Raw genomic sequence first — 18,315 nt, 5'->3', positions numbered from 1 at the left:
ATGGGTTTGAAAGTCGAAGGGTTATGATGACTGCTCACAGATTAGGTCGCCCCTTGGAGACAGCTCTGCTCTGGTAATCGGATCGGTTCAAAACAGTTCCATTGCTGCAGGATTTAATCGTAATTAGCTATTAATAAATGCGCGACGATGTTTATGATGTGTATCTCAATTATCATGCTAGAAAGTAGAAATATATAACGCAGGTAACACAATTTCATACATATATGTTTATGAATTTCATATTTTAGAATGTTTAAGTTGAAGCTGTTCTCGTAAAAGTTATCAAAAATGTTGAGTCACACAATACAATTTCACGGGCGATAGGAATCGCCCATAAAAAGGCAGGTAACTACCAAATAAACATAATAGCTTTATTTAACCAGCTCTGTTATCTACAACTTTTAATATTTGAACATTTTCCTATTATTAAAGTGGTTGCTAAAATTCAACAAAGAGCGCTAAGCAAGTGCAAGGCTAGTTATTGGCTTACACAATTCATACTGGACTGGTCGTGAATAAGTGATGGTAAAATGATAGGGCCTGCAGGCCTTGAAACTTAACAGTAAGGCCATTGTCGAAAGAACATCGTGCCCTTGCAACAAGAAGGCTTATAGGACGGAGCTGGAAACACTCTCGATGACCTCGAACGCATTGTCCATATCCGCGCTCTCCAGCAAACGGTTGACGGCAATGCGAATGCTGGGACGGACTGGTTGGCGTTCCCTGTTCTGGAGGTAGGCAGCCTGTACCACAGCCACTCCTCTAGCAATGCACTGGGGAAAGTGTGTAGGATTATATAGTTTTTATAATAGCAAGGGGGAAGAAAATCCCTACCTTATCAGCCAGCTGTGTTAGAAGTTTTAGTTCCTTGTCAAAGTTCTCGGCGGGCTGGGCCAAATACAAGTGTTTCACTGGCGAAAGTTCATGACCGCGCAGGGTCAGCTTGCTGAATCGCAAGAACTTCTGGTGCAACGTCTTCGACTTTGCCTGCAGCTGCTCGAAGATTTGTGGTTCTCGCTCGAAACGATCCAATGCTGAAATAGCCGCCTGAGTGAGCATGGGCGGCAGGGAGGCCGAGAAGATGTAGCCCAAGCCAGAGAGACGCTGGTGCTCGGCTATAAAGTGCGAGCCAACGCAGAAGCCACCAACAGTTGCCATCGATCCCTCCATTCCGGCCGATATCAGATCGACTTCATCACGCTGAAAGAAATATTTGTTATAATTTTAGGTTTGCGTTACGGTGGTCCACCTACATCGACATTAAAGTGCTCCGTAACTCCGTGACCACCCTGGCCCAATGTACCAAAGGAGATGCTTTCGTCGATGAACAAACGCAGCTTGTACTTCTGACGCAAGGCCACCAGCTCGGGAAGTGGACAAATCTCGCCTGTATTCATATAGATACCCTCGGCGACGAGGAAGCGCCGTGTCTTAGCTGCCTTTTTCGGATTTTTCTGGTCCCGTTTATCTTGTTCAACCAGCAGACGTTCCAGATCCTGAACGTCATTGTGCTTGAAGAAAACGATTGTGCTGCGCGAAGCATCCAGCCCCTTCTGAATGGCAAAGTTAACAGCCTCATCCCTGCGAAATACAAGTCATTAGTCGCCAAACTGAGAAGGTACAGTAAGGAATCCTACACAAAGATAAGGTCGCCACGCTTGGCATATGCCGGAATGGCACTGGCCACGGTCGAGAAGCCGTAGGAATACACAATGGCCTCCTCCAGGCCCATGAACTTGGCAATACGATCCTCCAGATCCAGATGCACGTCCATAGTGCCGTAGAAGCCTCGCGGTCCGCAGGATCCTACTCCGTACTTGCGCAGCGACTTGCAGGCCTCCTCCAGTATCTCCTGGTCCTCGAGGAAGCCGAGGTAGTTGTGCGAGCCCAGGTTAAGGCAGTCATGTCCATCGACCTTGATCCGCTTGCCCACCTTGGACTGCACTACGCGTGTGTGCAGCAGCGGATGATTGGGATCGGTGTCCGCCACCAAGGGCTCGGGTTCGTAGTCGGCGATTATGCGGTCTTCCTCCTCTTTGGTTAGCTGGCGGCGACGACCGCCTCCGCGCCTGTGGAGCAGCAGCCAAATCACGGTTATGACCAGTAGGGTCTCCAAAACGAGAGCAAACGTGGGAGTCTGCCGGAGATAGCAGAAAGTAGAGTAAGCTAAACGTGGGGAAAAGGCGAATGCAAACTTACGTTTCGGAAAATGCTGCCGATTTCGTTGAACAATTGGATGGCCACCATTTTGGGAGTTTGCCTGCGTGCCCTTTCTGTGAAAAATCAATTGAAACCGCCTTAATTCCCCGCAGTTATGTGTCATCTCGACGACGCTTTCTTATCGCAGATATGTACAAGCATATGTAATGTAGCAATTAAGTGAACGACCATTCGGTGCGTAGTTCTTTTGAATTGGGTGTGTAGGCTAACATAAGCCAGTTACCAGAATTGAAATATGTGTACCCACGCCCTTTACCGACGTTCTCTTATATCTAATTTCTATTCAAATCCAGCACTCACCACAAAATTAGTTAACTATAGCAAAAGTCGTGAAATATCCGGCGAAACAGCTGGTAAAAGAATGTACTAAAAAATACCAGTGTGCGGATATCTTTAAGGTTCTTTAAGGGCGAGCTTAAAGCTCCCTAAAGATCCATTGTCAAAAATTATCAAAGAGATACGAGAAATTAAAGCTGATTTAAATTTTTTTTGGCAATCACCGAAAGTTTTCCTATAGTATTATAATTATGAACTGATATAAACGTAACGGTTATTTTCTAGTAATCGGAGTACTTTGGATTTAAAATAAATATCGATACATATCGTACTTTGGATTTTTGATATCGATATATCGATAGGCAAGGCAGCCATTGCAGTGTGACCATGTGCGGGAAATAAGGAAATCGAATTGACCGCCGATCCGTTCAGTTTCCATTCAACAGTTGGTGCGTTCGGTCGGTTGATGTGAATGATCCGCGTTACTGGCGCAATTCGAAATTCGAGTTGGCGAGATAAAAGCCGCGAGAAGGCAGAGAACACCGCAATAGCCGATGTAAACAAAGTGATATGGCAGATAGTGCTGCATTTTGCACGACAACACTATCATCGCATTACGCGCGGATCGAATCGCAACGGACTCTTGTATGTGCACAAAGTGAAATCAGCTGGACAACAAGAGTATTTTGCAATTGCCTTGGCTTATTTTACGCCACTTGCGGCAGTCGTTTACTGTGAAATTAACACTTTTTCTATTGGCAGTGATGGGAAGTGTCTATTTGGGCGTACCTGGCTGGCGATCTAGGTACACTTCAGTCTAGGTACTGGGTACTACCGTTCAGTATAGTTCACCCTACTAAATGTCCTTTTTCATATACTAATTTCAACTGAATTTTATTTATTTTGCAACCTCATTTATTTTTAATACTATTACCTATATTATACTATTACCTATACTTCTTTCAAAGTCATTACTGTACTTAGAATATATATATATATACTGAAGTGATATTAGATACTAGCTGATGCACTGTAACAAGAATACTTACATATCTTGTAGATACCAATCAAACTACTCATGTGATATCACTAGCTGTGGACCAAGTAGTTGTAATCCGTATTGCCCATGCGATAAAGGCAAGCCGAAGTAGTGAAAAGAAAGCCCACTTCCTACTTCTCTTGAACTTGATGCGCTCGATTGAAGCTACATTCGCTACAGTAGTATGTATGCCCACTTAGCAGATAAATCGAGCAATGCACCCGACTAACTCCATGACACAATTGATGCATCGCAGTATTTCCTCGATTAGGTATTTTCGCTTTTACCCGCTTTTTGCAATGCGCAATATGTACGAATATCTCTTCGTGTGTGCGAAAATCGCTGGAGCAACCAGTTTTCGAGCTGCATTTTGACGTTGGCTTTTCTTTTACGTAACTCGCGGCCGGGCACGAGCCAAAAACCAAAATAAATATCAATAATAAACGGCGCCGCGCCAACCCAGTTAGCCGTTTTCACTTCACTTCACCTCACATCACAACACTTTACTTCTTCTTTACCAGACCGACCAATTCGGTCCGGCTTACTCCACAAAACCCGGTGGCCAGCACGTTCCATTATCGCACACATCCCATCCGGAATGCTAATGGAATAGTGGACATTGTGTACCTTTGAGGAAATGAATATATAGGTTCATGCCGATCCGCAGTTCGTTGGCCAAGTGAACCCGTCGAATCGGAAATCACCACTTTGTGCACAGCCAAGTTAAAACGGCCGAGTTCAATGGAAATAGCCTGATTTCGAATTCCACACAGTTTAGTTAGGTGCTGGTGTGCCGAATCTGCCGCCTAAAGTGCCAGATACTCAAAGTGAACTATAAAAAGCAGCCATGATGAGTGGTCAGCCACTTGGCTGGAGGGTTTGGATATTGTCCGGAGTGCTATTAGTGACATTTGCCGGGACAGATGCCTACGGATTTGGACGTTGCCCGAATTACCCATCGATGCCAAAGTTTAACATGAGTCGGGTAAGTTAGCTACTGCCTTTCATATGTATACGATCATTAACCAACTATAATTGATGTTTTTTCGATCGCTATTACATTGACAGCCTGTTTGGGTATCATAAATATTCAGACAGACTTTTGTTTGCAGTCTATACACATTTTTGCAATGCAGATTGGCTCAAATAAACCACCTTTCAAACCTGTTATTAAAGCTTCACTTTATTGACCCAGCTTAAGTGCAATGTTCATAGCTAAATAAACTCTGTTATTAGACTTTATAGAGTATACAGAGTATAAGTATGTCCTTACAACTCCGAGATGCACTGTAAAAGAGTCCACTCATCGCCTATTTGTCATCATCTCAAATGAATCTTCGATTAATTGGCACAAGGCGTCTGCCGCAGACGAAGACCCCTCTTTGCATCTTGTGGATTGTGCAGATGATGAACTTGAACCAATTTAAGGCCAACAAATCCGATCTGCCGTGTAAAATGCAAACCAGTTTTACAGAAGGAGGCGAGCGGCACAATAGCTTTATGGCCTGTGCGATGGTAAACAAGCCACTTATTTTATAAAGAAGTAAATCAACCAGTACCAATGCTGAGACATGGGCACGCCAAGGACAACGAAGTGCACTACAGTCGGGCCCCCCTATTGCGAACATTTTGATTTTCCATTCAATATTTCAATCAAACTCATCTTGCCAAGCCACCAAAATGAGACCAGAAATGTGAAATTTATGTTAGTGCCTATATTTTAAAGGGCTATAAAAAGAATATTTAAAATGATTCCTGAGAATCCATAAATGGACTTTGCTTAGTACTCATAAATGCATGTAGTTGTTTCAGCTATAAAAGCCCGGCCGTTCGCTTAAATATAATGTCGAGATCATAGACTAGAAAATTGGTTCACTCACTTCAGCAGCACAAATTAAATTGATTGAGCCTTGATTTGCATAAAAGATAATGCACCATAATTGGCCGGGTGAGTCGGAGGCATTGTCAATCACATTATGTGGGTCTGGCGACCTCCTCTCCACTTCCCCAAATGGCACATCATCCAATTGAGCTGTTGACAGGCGTGAATTAAGCCACTTGCCACCGGCCCCGCCCCTAAGCGCACTTTTGACCCGGGGCAAAGACCTCGGATGTTCAACAGTGGCAACTTAATCCGATGCGGCGCCCTCCAACTTTGAACTCTCAGATGGGCTGCGGCCAAAAAAACGGCTTTTCTCAATGGACAGCAGCCATAACCAGTTTCCGAAATGTTTACGTTTTACGCATTGTTTGGGCTAAGTGGCAGTTTGGTTAGTAACCCAGTTAAGTGTTTCTCGGCCGAGAGAAACGCTGTGTGACAAAGGTTTTGGATTTCACACTAATGGTTTTCAGATGGTTCTAGTTCCAATCCTTTTTCCAGATGCATGCAATATGCCACTTTTGATAGGTACTTAGGTACTTGGAACAGGAAGTAACATATGTATGTGCCATATGGTTATAAAACTAGAATTACATGTTAGATAAGAAGTGAACAAGTAATAATATCTATTATTTACACGGATGCCATTATCTTTTAGGTCCTTGGACACTGGTTCGAAGTAGAGCGCTCATTTTACCTTCCTGAAATCGCCTCCGGATGCACCACCTTTCAGTTTGAGCCGTACAACAAAGGGGAACTATCAAAGTTTTCCAATTTCAAGCTGGCAGTGGCCATTAAAAACATTAATCGCATGTATGTAAAACTAATCTCTTAATTTATACTTGCTTTTCACATGCTGGCTCTTTTAGAACTGGTAATCCCAATGTGAACATTGGCTATGCGACGCCAGAAAACAGTAGATCTTCCATCATGGACTTTAAGGTATTTACAACAATTAATATTAATAGCACTATATTAACAATTCACTATTTGCTAGTTTACCACCCGATTTCCGGATGTAATTGCCCGTCTGCTGCCAGGTTCCGGAAAGTACCAGGTGCTGTACACGGACTACGAGAACTACGCCATCTTGTGGTCCTGCGGCAGCATAGGCTCACTGGGCCACTCCGATCAGATCTGGATTCTGGGGCGTGATCGGGACTTCGAGGTGGACGTCCGCTCCAAAGTGTACGACGTGTTGAAGCGACTCTCCCTGGATCCAGAAAGGCTGATCATCAGCAAAAACAAACAATGCCCCGAGGCGCTGTAGGATGCTCCCTCCTCTCGCGGCTCAGCCCCCATCTATATGTTTAAGTTCATTCGGTTAAGGAACCAATTACATTTGATGCCTAATCATTTAGGCTGCTGTGATATTGAGGAGTGTGAATCGGCGCAGAGGCGAAGCTACGCAAATACAGAAACAAATAAGAGTAACTCGATCGGGATTTTCAATATATGAACTCATGCCCGCTTTGCCAATTAGCGCGGGTGTCCTAATTAATTTGCAATAAATAGAATTTCCCAGTCAACAGAACTTAGTCGTGATTTATCAACGGATCGAAAAGGTTGTAGCCGAAGAGGATGTCCCAACTGTGGATTTTGCTTTGCCTGATTCTCCTTGCGATCCAGGCACAGAAGTCTGATGCGAGAGGAGGTGGAGGTGGAGGACATGGTGGAGGTGGGCATGCTGGAGGTTTCGGAGGAGGAGGCCGAGGAGGCGGATTCGGAGGTGGTCGCGGAGGCGGATTCGGAGGTGGTCGCGGAGGCGGATTCGGAGGAGGTAGAGGCGGCTTCGGAAGAGGCGGATTTGGAGGACGGGGGCCAGGATTCGGTGGTGGTGGTTACGGTGGACCTGGCCGCGGAGGCTTTAGAGGAGGACCTGGTGGTTACAGAGGCTACGGAGGATATGGCGGATACGCCCGATATGGCGGGTATGCTGGATACGCAGGAGTTCTTCCGGTGCCTCTGCCCGTTCCTTATCCTGCAGCCTATAGCCGCTGCTACTACGATAATTACTATTATAACTACTACTACTGCTGATATGATACGATTATAGATGGTTTATTTATACAAATTACAATCAACACGTTGCTTTAGTTACAAAGATTATGTAAAGTTACCCAGAAATTCGGGCTGTAGACAGTTCTCTAAATATTCCATATCTTATTTAACTTATTGTTTTGATGGTCTCCGGTGTCTGGTTCCTGTTTGTCCACCCAGTGATCAGTGTTCGGTGATCTTCGTGGAGTGCTGTGTGGATGGCAGTGCTTAAGGCTAGTCAAAAATATTCCCATTAAAATGCAATCTACATATGCGCATATATATGTATAAACTTAATCTACAGACTAGATATGGATACGAGACGTTGATGATGCGTTCGTTGTGGCAGACTATTCGATCGAGATCGAGAGATCAGAGGGTTTTATCAAAATATAGTTTCTGTATCGATTAAAGAAAGTTATGAGGAAGCATCGAATGAAAGACTTGGTAACGGAGCGATCTCTTAAAGATATGGAGTGGTCATTTATACTAACTTAATCACAAACCTGTGGCCCTCTGATCTCACCATGTGCGAAAATTCAATTCAATATGCATAAGACGTACGAAAGAGGGTGCAAGGTCGGTTGAATTCAAAAGGGATAGTCTAGGAATGCCATCTTTATCCAATTTAGAGGTAATGAAATTCGGTAATGTTGAGATACACCACTCTGAAGGTCCAAGCTTATCATCAAGTGCTAAGATGATGGCATTCCCTTCTAGCCTGGCGTGTTCATGCGGTTCTGTTGCTTGCCCCAAGGACAACGGACGATAGTTCATGAACTCCTCAGGCGATCCTCTAGAGCATTGCCTTGCACTCGCTCTCGGCGATGCTGTGCTGGATGCAGTGGTTGATCTCGGCGAAGCCAGGTCGCTCACTGGGCTTGCGGTTCCAGCAGCGGCGCATCAGCGCGTAGACGGAGAGCGGCGTGTTGTCCGGACAGCCGAGTACGTTGCCCTCCTTGATGTACTTGATCACCTCCTCGTGGGTCAGACCGAAGTAGGGCTGCAAGGCGAAGGAGAAGACCTCCCACAGACAGATGCCGTAGGCCCAAACATCCGACTCCAGCGAGAACTTGTTGTACAGGATGCTCTCAAGCGGCATCCAGCGGATCGGGATGAAGTCGTTCTCGTCACCTTTGTAATAGTCCTGCAGATAGATCTTGTGCGAGAGCCCAAAGTCGGCGATCTTCACCGCCATGTGCTCGTTGATCAGGCAATTCCTTGTGGCCAAATCCCGATGAACGAACTTTCTCTCCGAAAGATACAACATGCCCGCCGCAATGTTGGCCGCCATCTGCAGCAGATGCAGCTCGTTCAACTGCAGACGATCCCGTGCCGGAGCCTGGTGGGTGGCATATGGGGAGCAGGCGCGCAGGAACTCGCTGAGATCGCCAGGCGCCATGTACTCGAACAGCAGGCACATGGGTCTGCCCAAGGCGCACACACCCAGCAGCCTCACGATATTTGGATGATCGAATTCGGCCAGCAAACAGGCCTCCCGCTCAAAGTCCATCTGCATCTGGTCGCTGGCGTCATCCTTTAGCATCTTAACAGCGACCAGAAGATCTTCCTGATCTGGAACAAGTCCAGGAGCTCTGGCCTGGAAGACGCGACCGAAGGCTCCTTGACCCAGTGATCTCACGTACACTATATCCCCGCGTGGGTACTCCAACTTCTCCAGGCGAGCGTTCGGTTTTGTGCCCTTCGCGTCGGCCACGTTGGTCACGGTAGTAAGGGCCACGCAATTGCTGTGAACCGTGGCCGTGCTCCTGATGGTGCCCCACTTTGCCAAGGTATTCGTGTTTCCATTGCCTCCGAGGGTTTCTCTGCTGGTATTCAGATTGCCGCCACACTCCCCACCTCCACGCATGGAAACACTGCAATCGGCAGTGGCTGCGCCCGGAGGCTGGGAGTAATCCTTGTGCTTGGACAGCTTATAAACAAGCAAGATCATCAAGTGCAGCGTTACAATGGCCACGAAACCTATTCCAGCCAGTAGAAAAATCATCGACGGCGTGAAGAACTTTTCCATCTTGATGGGCGTGTTCAAATCACCAGCATTGGGGTCCACATAATCCGCTGAAACGAAAGTGGGTGAATTACATGACGTTGTAGAGGAAACGAATTATCTGATCTTACGGCACATAGGTATATCGCAGTGCTGCCAGCGCACTGATTCATCCACAGTGTAGCACCAGGGATGCGGTTCCTCGCCGCCAGCATTCCGGCAGTAGTTTTCGCCCTCCAGGAGCTGATGGAAGACCAGAGGTGGCTGGAAGTGCTTGTGGGGGTACTGCGTGTCCCAGCGCTGGCAGGGAATGCCCGACTTGGACACGTTCATTGTGCCCATGTAGAAGCGTCCGTTGCCATTGCGGCAATCGTCTGTGAGAAAAAAAGGGTTCTAGCATCAGCAAAGCCTCCTCAAGGCTGAGAGGTAATGAAGACTCACAGCTCACTTCGGACTCCTTGAGTTCGGTGAGACCGATGTAGGAGCAGTTGGGTCGCCGCATGGAAGCGTTGTAGTGCGGCAGGGAGGAGCAGTTGGGTAGCCGAAAGTGGCCGCGGCTCTTAATGAACATGTTCCGCTCCTTCTTCTCCTCGATGAGCACCCAGTCGTTGTAGCAGAATTGCAAATGCGTGGCCTGGCAATCCTCGAAGCAGAGAGGAGCCTTCACTGCTCGACCGCCCTCCATGTGGCAGTTGGGAAACGCATAGGCGCAGAGCATTTTCTGTATCGGGAAGAGATTAATAATGGAAGTAGCACACGGTTTTAAAAATCTTTAAATGAGAAACTCACCTCGGCTGCCTCGCGACACAGACCCGTAAGATCCGAGATAAGCTCGTCCCAGAGCGCCGTGGTCACCTGCTCGTTCTTCCATCCGCCGGTGGGATCCTCCAGGCTGTACCACACCTGACCGGTGAGATACTCCTTGCACACCTTGCCGCTGTACGGAGCGCAGTAGCCGTTCTCCTCCCGCTCCCGCTCGTGATGCCGCTGGTGGTGGCGCCGGCTGACGGGCTCCTCGATGGTGTTCAGAGAGTTCGCGTGCGTGACGCTGGCGAAGAGGAACACGCACAGCGCCAGGACAGCTAAATTGGCCCCCCATTTGAGCCCCATTCCCCGGAGCACCCGCTCAAGCACCCACACCCCCACCCATTGCCCGGCAGCCATGGCTGTGTTTTATGTATATGCCTTGTTTAGCGAACCGTTTCCAAGCTAAATCCTAAATCCAGGCACTCATAAACTAAGGCATTTTACCGGCTTACACCACAATATGCCGACTTCCCGAATTTTACAATAGTTTTAAAGAAGCAAATCGGAGTTAGTCGGTAGGATATTTGTTTATTTCCGCGCTCACAGCTCGACGACGCCTTTTCACCGAATACCACACAAAGCTAACGACGGGATGTTTCGCCACCCGTACATCTCCCTTAGGGGTGGTTTCCTTTCCTGTCACGAGAACAGGGTTGCTAAATGCGCGGCAAAGGCGCCGAGAGTCCTGTGCTCGGGCTCGGATTGGGAGCTGCACTGGCGAAATGCTTGTTTGTTTATTGATACTAATTTTTCTTCTGCTTCTCCTCATCCTTCAGCTGTTTCTCCCTGAGCTTTTCCTCCTTCTTCAGCTGTTTCTCCCTTAACTTCCGCTCTTTCTCCCTCTTCTTCTTGATAGCGGGATCATCGCTGTCGTCATTGGGATCCTTTTCCTCCTTCTTCTCCTCTTCATCGGGAATTTGTTCGAGTCCCTACAGAAAAAGAAGCTTTACACCTGAGGCAGCATACAAATCTGTGGAGAACTACAGGAAAAACTCAAAGACGACCATTTCAACTATCACTTCCGAACTGCACGTTTCGTTTATTCACTTTGCACTTAAGCTTAGACGGAAAACTCTACTTAATTAAAATTAGTTCGTTTTCTCATCCGGTATGGCATCCAGACCCTGCAAGAAAATTGGTACGGCTCTTTATAGATGGAATAGGTTCATAAGCTCTTCGGATGAGCGTGCGAGAATGGGTTGGATGAAAGTCGAATAACATTAAGTACCGCCACCAAGGCTTAATACCAAGTTAATAGACAATATAAATGAAAGTACAGTATTAAAATACGATAAATAACAGAGTCGAAAACAAGTTAATAACACCAAAATCCATCTATTTAATATACTTTATAGAAAAACATAAACAACGAAACAAAAGGAGCGTGCATATTTATGGAGTGAGTGATATGAGATAACCAAACTGCTGACAGAAATAGGGCAAAAACGAGCGTGATAGCTGGCCGGCCGTACAAAAATCAGCTGTAGGCAAGCCAGACTATAGCATACCACTTACGTTCATCTTGTAGGGATTGTCGGTCAGTCGGAAATCGCGCTGGTACATAACTCGGCTGAAACGCTCGTCCATGTTGCGCCGGAAAGCCTGTGGAGCATACGAAAACTATTAGAAACTCCGTAGCCAGTGTCCAGTGTTCCGTAGAACTTGTTGCGAACAGCAGGCGGTTGAATAATGTTTAACAGATTCCGATTGGTGCACAAACAGCTGCGGTTATATAAGAATTTCGAGCTACTCGGGCAGAAGGCCACCGTGGAACTCACATTGCCGATCGTCAGCTTGTCCAGGCCGTACATGGCGTATATGGGCACCGAGAGGAGCGTGGTGATGATCACGGCACCAGGTAGGATTTCGAACCACATATTGTCGGGGAAATAGATTGTTATGATATTTTCTACAAGACGACACCCAGTGTGACCGTGTATGGACCGTTCCAAATTACAGGTATCCCCACAAAATATACCAAAAACTAGAATGCTGAACTAGAGGTGGGCCAGTAACGATAAGAAAGTGACGGTGACTGAGTTCTATGCTGCTACTTCGATTTGAAAAACGTGAATGTTTTTAATTTTAAAATCGCTTTGAATAATAGTTAGTTGAATTAATTTGTAATAGAAATAATATCATTCAAATGTTCTTTGGCCTGATCTAAGCATGATCTGCATGATAAAAGCAAGTAATTATCAAATTTGCAGTACCTAGTACCATGTTTACACAGAATCGAAGTTTTATAGAAACCAATTTTCAGTGTAAGGGCGTGTGACCGTTTTACGTTCGATACAGATTGGCATTTTTCCCGCTGCACGAGTGCAGTTGCCCCATTTTTTTGCACTCACATCTCGGTCTTACCAATCCAATACTTCATTGAACAGCGACCAAGGAATTCACAGAGAGTTCTCAGCGCAGCTACAGCAGCCAGAAGATTACCAACAACGAGCAGAGCGACAAATCAGCGGAGAGCAGGATGGCCACCAGCGGTATTGTCGAGTCATTTCCCACGGGCGCCCTGGTTCCCAAGGCGGAGACGGGGGTGTTGAACTTCCTACAGAAGTACCCGGAGTACGATGGGCGCGACGTCACCATAGCCATCTTCGATTCCGGCGTTGATCCCAGGGCAACGGGACTGGAGGTGAGTTGGCACTTTTTTCGCGCTGTTTATACCAGTGATTAAGTACTGGTACTTGATTCAACTGCTATTGACAATGTTCCACTTTACTAATTTTGTTATGTTTCATTGTTTCCACATTCTCCTCTGCTCCTCTACTCCTTTTGTCGTTCTTCCGCCTGCCTCTCCTTCTGTCCGCTCCGAATTCAACCCGCTGCTACTCCTGCCCGACAGACGCTGTGCGATGGGAAGACCGTTAAAGTAATAGAACGGTACGATTGCTCCGGATGCGGCGACGTGGACATGAAGAAGAAGGTGACGCCGGATGAGAACGGCAACCTGATGGGCCTGTCCGGAAACTCGCTCAAACTGAGTTCGGAGCTGATGGCTCTGAACACGGATCCGGAGAAGGCGATGCGGGTGGGCCTCAAGAGCTTCAGCGATTTGGTGCCCTCCAAGGTGCGCAGTAACATTGTGGCGCAGGCCAAGCTGAAGCACTGGGACAAGCCGCACAAGACGGCCACTGCCAACGCCAGTCGCAAGATTGTTGAATTTGAGTCACAAAATCCAGGTGAGCCCAGTGATTGATAACTTACTTGGCAAAATGACCTAGAACCTTTTTTGCAGGAGAAGCCTCAAAACTGCCCTGGGACAAGAAGATATTGAAAGAGAATCTAGACTTTGAGCTAGAGATGTTAAATAGCTACGAGAAAGTGTACGGCGACATTAAGACCTCCTACGACTGCATCCTTTTTCCAACGGCCAACGGCTGGCTGACCATTGTCGACACCACGGAGCAGGGCGATCTGGACCAGGCCCTGAGAATTGGCGAGTACTCGCGAACGCACGAGACCCGCAACGTGGACGACTTTCTTTCTATATCGGTGAACGTCCACGACGAGGGCAACGTACTGGAGGTGGTCGGCATGAGCTCACCCCACGGCACCCACGTATCGTCTATTGCCAGCGGCAACCATAGCTCCCGGGACGTGGATGGTGTGGCGCCGAATGCTAAGATCGTGTCTATGACCATCGGTGATGGTCGACTTGGGTCTATGGAGACCGGTACGGCACTAGTGCGGGCCATGACCAAGGTGATGGAACTATGTCGCGATGGCAGACGCATCGATGTGATTAACATGAGCTACGGCGAGCACGCCAATTGGTCAAATTCCGGGTAAGCAAGTGCGAAAGGCCGGCGGCAGCTAATCCCAAAGTTGGTGATGTCTTTTAGTGGGTCTGTGTCGAATGAAATGCGTCGCAGAAGAAAGAAGATGTGTGCGTCTAGGTAAATGCCATGCGAAATCGAAATACTCACACACTCCAATCCTCTTGTCTCCGACACGTTCTAGCCGTCACACACCTAACTGATATACATCGAAAGCCGTGAAAAGAGACCTAATCTCTATCTCTAATCTCTTGCAGCCGCATTGGGGAGCTCATGAACGAGGTTGTCAACAAGTATGGTGTGGTGTGGGTGGCTTCGGCCGGCAACCATGGTCCGGCACTGTGCACTGTGGGAACTCCGCCGGACATTAGCCAGCCCAGCTTGATCGGCGTGGGCGCCTACGTATCGCCCCAAATGATGGAGGCCGAGTACGCTATGCGAGAGAAGCTGCCCGGGAACGTGTACACCTGGACATCGCGAGATCCCTGCATCGATGGAGGACAGGGCGTGACCGTGTGCGCTCCGGGCGGAGCCATTGCGTCCGTGCCTCAGTTTACTATGAGCAAGTCCCAGCTGATGAACGGGACCAGCATGTCGGCACCTCATGTGGCCGGCGCTGTCGCCCTGCTCATCTCCGGTCTGAAGCAACAGAACATCGAGTATTCGCCTTACAGTATTAAGCGGGCGATCAGCGTCACTGCCACCAAGCTGGGGTATGTGGATCCCTTTGCTCAGGGCCATGGCTTGCTCAATGTCGAGAAGGCATTCGAGCATCTGATGGAGCACCGCCAGTCCAAGGATAATATGCTCAGGTGAGTGCTGTAAACCGCCAATCGGGCGATTGCAACGCAAAACGTCTTGCTAAAACCGGTGCAATTAATTGACGTTTATAAGCAGCCGAAATCAAATTAACAATTAGATACATGCGTACTTATACCGGTTATTACTTAGGGTTTAATTTTCTTAATCGAATGAATCCAAATATGTAGAGGCAGAAGAGGCTTATATGACAAATGAAGTGCACTTTCTGGTTTTACGTTTTAGTGATTATCTGCTGATATCATTAGATTAGCAATTTTGTGGAATTAAATTTATAATCACAATTGTCCATCCAAATTACGAATTCCTTTGGTTTTAATCTTATAGGTTCTCCGTACGCGTGGGCAACAACCAAGCAAAGGGCATTCATTTGCGTCAGGGCGTGCAGCGCAAGTTCGTCGATTACAACGTGTATATTGAGCCCATTTTCTTCAATGATAAGGAGGCAGGTGAGTAGAGACTTTGGGTCACCCCGTTCGAGTTCTTACGATTCTTTGGCATTCTTTCCAGATCCAAAGGACAAGTTCAACTTTAATGTACGCCTAAATCTTATTGCCTCGCAGCCGTGGGTGCAGTGTGGAGCTTTCTTGGATCTTAGCTATGGCACCCGCTCCATTGCCGTGCGCATCGATCCTACTGGACTCCAGCCAGGTGTTCACAGCGCTGTGTAAGAAGTTTTGCAACCAAAAACATTTCCCTATCTAATCTGATTTATCACACAAAATTTACCCAGGATTCGGGCTTATGACACTGACTGCGTGCAGAAGGGCTCTCTCTTTGAGATTCCTGTCACGGTGGTGCAGCCCCATGTGCTGGAGTCGGACCAGAACACGCCCGTTTTCGAACCCGTCTCTACCAAGGGAGACAATAGCGTGGAGTTTCAGCCGAACACCATTCAAAGGGACTTTATCCTGGTGCCAGACCATGCTACTTGGGCGGGTTAGTGTTCTTCCTTTACAAAAGCTTACAAAGTGATTCCCACTACTTCCTCATGCAGAGTTACGTATGCGTATCACCGATCCCAATCGTGGCAAGGACATTGGAAAGTTCTTTGTACATACGAACCAACTGCTTCCCAAGCAATCCTGCCGTAAGCTTGAAACTATGAAGATCGCGGTTGTCGGCTCGGAATTCGAATCTACGATGGCTTTCAAAGTTAAGGTTGGTAAATCGATTTAAACCTTTCTATGTCGTCATACTAATTTAAACCCACATTTTTATGGCAGGCTGGCAAGATTCTGGAGCTATGCATTGCCAAGTACTGGTCGAACTATGGCCAGAGTCATCTGAAGTACAGCTTGCGATTCCGTGGCGTGGAAGCGCACAATCCCAATGCCTGTGAGTGCTTCGTAAAATGGTAAAAGGGTCTGTTGAACTAAAAAAAAATTATTTTTTAGATGTCATGCATGCGGGCAGGGGAATTCATAAGCTGGAGATCGAGGCCCTAGTTTCGGAGGATGTGAAACCCCTGCTACAGCTTAAAAATGCCGAAGTGGTGCTAAAACCGACCGAGGCCAAGATCTCACCGCTAAGCGCCACTCGAGACGTTATCCCAGAAGGACGTCAGGTGTACCAGAACCTACTGGTCTTTAACTTGAACGTGGCCAAGCCCGCAGATGTGGCGCTATATGCACCGATCTTCAACGACTTGTTGTATGAAGCGGAGTTTGAGTCCCAGATGTGGATGCTTTACGATGCAAACAAAGCCCTGGTGGCCACCGGCGATGCCCACTCCCACACTTCCTTCACAAAGCTCGATAAGGGCGAATACACAATTAGACTGCAGGTGCGTCACGAAAAGCGCGAACTGCTGGAGAAAATCTCGGAGGCAAACCTGGTGGCTGCATTCAAGCTGACCAACCTGCTCACCCTCGATTTCTACGAGAACTACAATCAGTGCATCGTGGGAGGTAGTAAGTACACCTCGTCCCTGCTGAGGGGCTCCACTCGGGTGCTGTATATCGCTCCTATTAGCCAAGAGCGACTCACCAAGGCCAATCTGCCCGCTCAATGCGCCTGGCTGAGCGGCAGTATCGTATTCCCGCAAGATGAGGCCGGACGGCGCGTGGCTCAGCATCCTTTCACTTACATCGTCAATCCCGCCGAGAAGAAGGCACACACGAATGGCTCAAGTAACGGTTCCAGTGCTGCAGGATCTACAGCTGCATCAGCCGCTGCCCCTACTGCTAATGGCGCAAAGCCGAAAGCTGCGGCGACTCCACAAGCGGCCACCGCTGTGACCAATCCTGCGGCCGGCGATGGAATCACAGTTCAGAATGATACTCCTGTGGACAGCAGTGTCAGTCCCGCCTCGCCCAAAAAGGGCAAGGCCAATGCTGACGACTATGCTGAAAGTTTGCGCGACTTCCAATGCTCGCACATTGTCAAGTGTGGTAGGATTATAAGAAAAAATGTACTGCTTTCTGATTAACTTCAGAAATTATCTTCTTTCAGAGCTGGAAATGGCAGAGAAAATTTATAATGACGTGGTCGCTGCGCATCCCAAGCATTTGCAGGCAAACCTGCTGCTCATCCAGAATATCGAGTCCAATCAGTTGAAGGCGCAATTGCCGCTGGCCTTCGTCAATGCCCAAAAGACATCACCACCAGAGGCAGGCGAGAGCTCCGACAAGCAAAAGGAGGAGCAAAAGAAACTACGAAGCGCCCTGGAGCGAGTTGTTAAGCTTGCCGACAAGGTGATCCAGGAGACCGATGCCGAGGCACTGCTCTCCTACTATGGTCTGAAGAACGACACTCGTGCCGATGCAGCCAAGATAAAGACGTATGTTGTGTAAATGGGTTAGGCCTTCCAATCAGGAAATAATTCTTTTCTTCTTTAGCAACATGGACAAACAGAAGAACAATCTCATTGAGGCGCTAAGCAAGAAGGGCGTTGCTATTGCCAAGCTGGCCGTTTTAGACGACAGCATCAAGGATCGCCTGGCTGAGATCAACGATCTGTATAGTGAGATCATCAAGTTCGTGGAGGCAAACGACTCCAAGGCCATCCAGTTCGCCCTGTGGCACGCGTATGCCCATGGCCACTACGGTCGCATGTACAAGTACGTGGTGAAGCTGATCGAGGAGAAGCGATCCCGCGATTACTTCGGCGAGCTGGCCGCCATCAACAGCGCCCTGGGTCACGATCACATCTGTACTGTCATCAACCGTATGATGGTCACTGCATTTCCCAGCAGCTTCCGTTTGTTCTGAGCACCTTTCAAGAGAAGACGCAACAAATATTTACGCTTCGATGCGATCATTGTTTTTTGTAACTAATGTAATCCATATGTATATGAATAAATGCTATTAACTGAATTTAGAAAATGTAAGTCATTTCCTCTTAACTGAATTAGTTAATTTAATTTTTGTATTAATTAGAGATTGTTCTGAAGAATATAAAAATAATGAAGATTGAAAAAGATGTAAGGGACATTTG

General features: G+C 47.5%; 6 protein-coding genes across 11 annotated transcripts; 3 read left to right on the top strand and 3 right to left on the bottom strand.

Moving 5' to 3' along the window:
- Positions 1 to 350: 350 nt before the first annotated feature.
- Positions 351 to 2,621, bottom strand: LOC6549519 (serine palmitoyltransferase 1). The gene is made up of 6 exons (XM_001975775.3): positions 2,521 to 2,621; positions 2,200 to 2,273; positions 1,638 to 2,137; positions 1,254 to 1,581; positions 835 to 1,200; positions 351 to 773 (listed from the first exon to the last, which is right to left on the bottom strand). Exons 2-6 carry the CDS (start codon positions 2,245 to 2,247, stop codon positions 609 to 611), a joined length of 1,407 nt encoding a protein of 468 aa, XP_001975811.1. The 5' UTR covers positions 2,248 to 2,273; positions 2,521 to 2,621; the 3' UTR covers positions 351 to 608.
- Positions 2,622 to 2,920: 299 nt separating this feature from the next.
- LOC6549520 (apolipoprotein D) lies at positions 2,921 to 6,948 on the top strand. Of its 5 annotated transcripts, none has more exons than XM_026980031.1 (5): positions 2,921 to 3,052; positions 4,314 to 4,520; positions 6,073 to 6,227; positions 6,284 to 6,356; positions 6,412 to 6,948. In XM_026980031.1, the coding sequence occupies exons 2-5, from the start codon at positions 4,383 to 4,385 to the stop codon at positions 6,682 to 6,684; spliced, it is 639 nt and encodes a 212-aa protein (XP_026835832.1). In that variant the 5' UTR covers positions 2,921 to 3,052; positions 4,314 to 4,382; the 3' UTR covers positions 6,685 to 6,948. The 5 variants fall into 5 exon arrangements, with proteins under 5 accessions (XP_026835832.1, XP_015012483.1, XP_026835831.1 ...); XM_015156997.2 differs by having other exon boundaries at positions 4,309 to 4,520; XM_026980030.1 differs by having other exon boundaries at positions 2,921 to 3,141; positions 4,309 to 4,520.
- An 88-nt stretch (positions 6,949 to 7,036) lies between these two features.
- Positions 7,037 to 7,580, top strand: LOC113564246. The gene has a single exon (XM_026980032.1). The coding sequence runs from the start codon at positions 7,057 to 7,059 to the stop codon at positions 7,468 to 7,470; it is 414 nt and encodes a 137-aa protein (XP_026835833.1). The 5' UTR covers positions 7,037 to 7,056; the 3' UTR covers positions 7,471 to 7,580.
- On the bottom strand, positions 7,460 to 10,712 carry LOC6549522 (tyrosine-protein kinase transmembrane receptor Ror2). The gene is made up of 4 exons (XM_001975778.3): positions 10,252 to 10,712; positions 9,904 to 10,183; positions 9,594 to 9,836; positions 7,460 to 9,533 (listed from the first exon to the last, which is right to left on the bottom strand). The coding sequence occupies exons 1-4, from the start codon at positions 10,624 to 10,626 to the stop codon at positions 8,251 to 8,253; spliced, it is 2,181 nt and encodes a 726-aa protein (XP_001975814.1). The 5' UTR covers positions 10,627 to 10,712; the 3' UTR covers positions 7,460 to 8,250.
- A 65-nt stretch (positions 10,713 to 10,777) lies between these two features.
- LOC26526085 (protein PXR1) lies at positions 10,778 to 12,270 on the bottom strand. Of its 2 annotated transcripts, none has more exons than XM_015157252.2 (3): positions 12,048 to 12,270; positions 11,785 to 11,871; positions 10,778 to 11,198 (listed from the first exon to the last, which is right to left on the bottom strand). In XM_015157252.2, exons 1-3 carry the CDS (start codon positions 12,144 to 12,146, stop codon positions 11,013 to 11,015), a joined length of 372 nt encoding a protein of 123 aa, XP_015012738.1. In that variant the 5' UTR covers positions 12,147 to 12,270; the 3' UTR covers positions 10,778 to 11,012. The 2 variants fall into 2 exon arrangements, with proteins under 2 accessions (XP_015012738.1, XP_015012737.1); XM_015157251.2 differs by lacking the exon at positions 10,778 to 11,198 and adding an exon at positions 11,276 to 11,393 and having other exon boundaries at positions 12,048 to 12,265.
- Positions 12,271 to 12,560: 290 nt separating this feature from the next.
- LOC6549523 (tripeptidyl-peptidase 2) lies at positions 12,561 to 18,194 on the top strand. The gene is made up of 12 exons (XM_001975779.3): positions 12,561 to 12,913; positions 13,124 to 13,460; positions 13,517 to 14,066; positions 14,315 to 14,869; positions 15,204 to 15,325; positions 15,387 to 15,543; positions 15,610 to 15,815; positions 15,874 to 16,037; positions 16,103 to 16,214; positions 16,274 to 17,269; positions 17,331 to 17,658; positions 17,717 to 18,194. The coding sequence occupies exons 1-12, from the start codon at positions 12,749 to 12,751 to the stop codon at positions 18,087 to 18,089; spliced, it is 4,065 nt and encodes a 1,354-aa protein (XP_001975815.2). The 5' UTR covers positions 12,561 to 12,748; the 3' UTR covers positions 18,090 to 18,194.
- Positions 18,195 to 18,315: the final 121 nt, after the last annotated feature.

This window comes from Drosophila erecta, unplaced genomic scaffold (assembly GCF_003286155.1).
Source record: "Drosophila erecta strain 14021-0224.00,06,07 unplaced genomic scaffold, DereRS2 tig00000092-arrow-pilon, whole genome shotgun sequence".
Classification (NCBI taxonomy): Eukaryota; Metazoa; Arthropoda; class Insecta; order Diptera; family Drosophilidae; genus Drosophila; species Drosophila erecta.
This window is presented reverse-complemented; position numbering and strand designations above follow the sequence as displayed.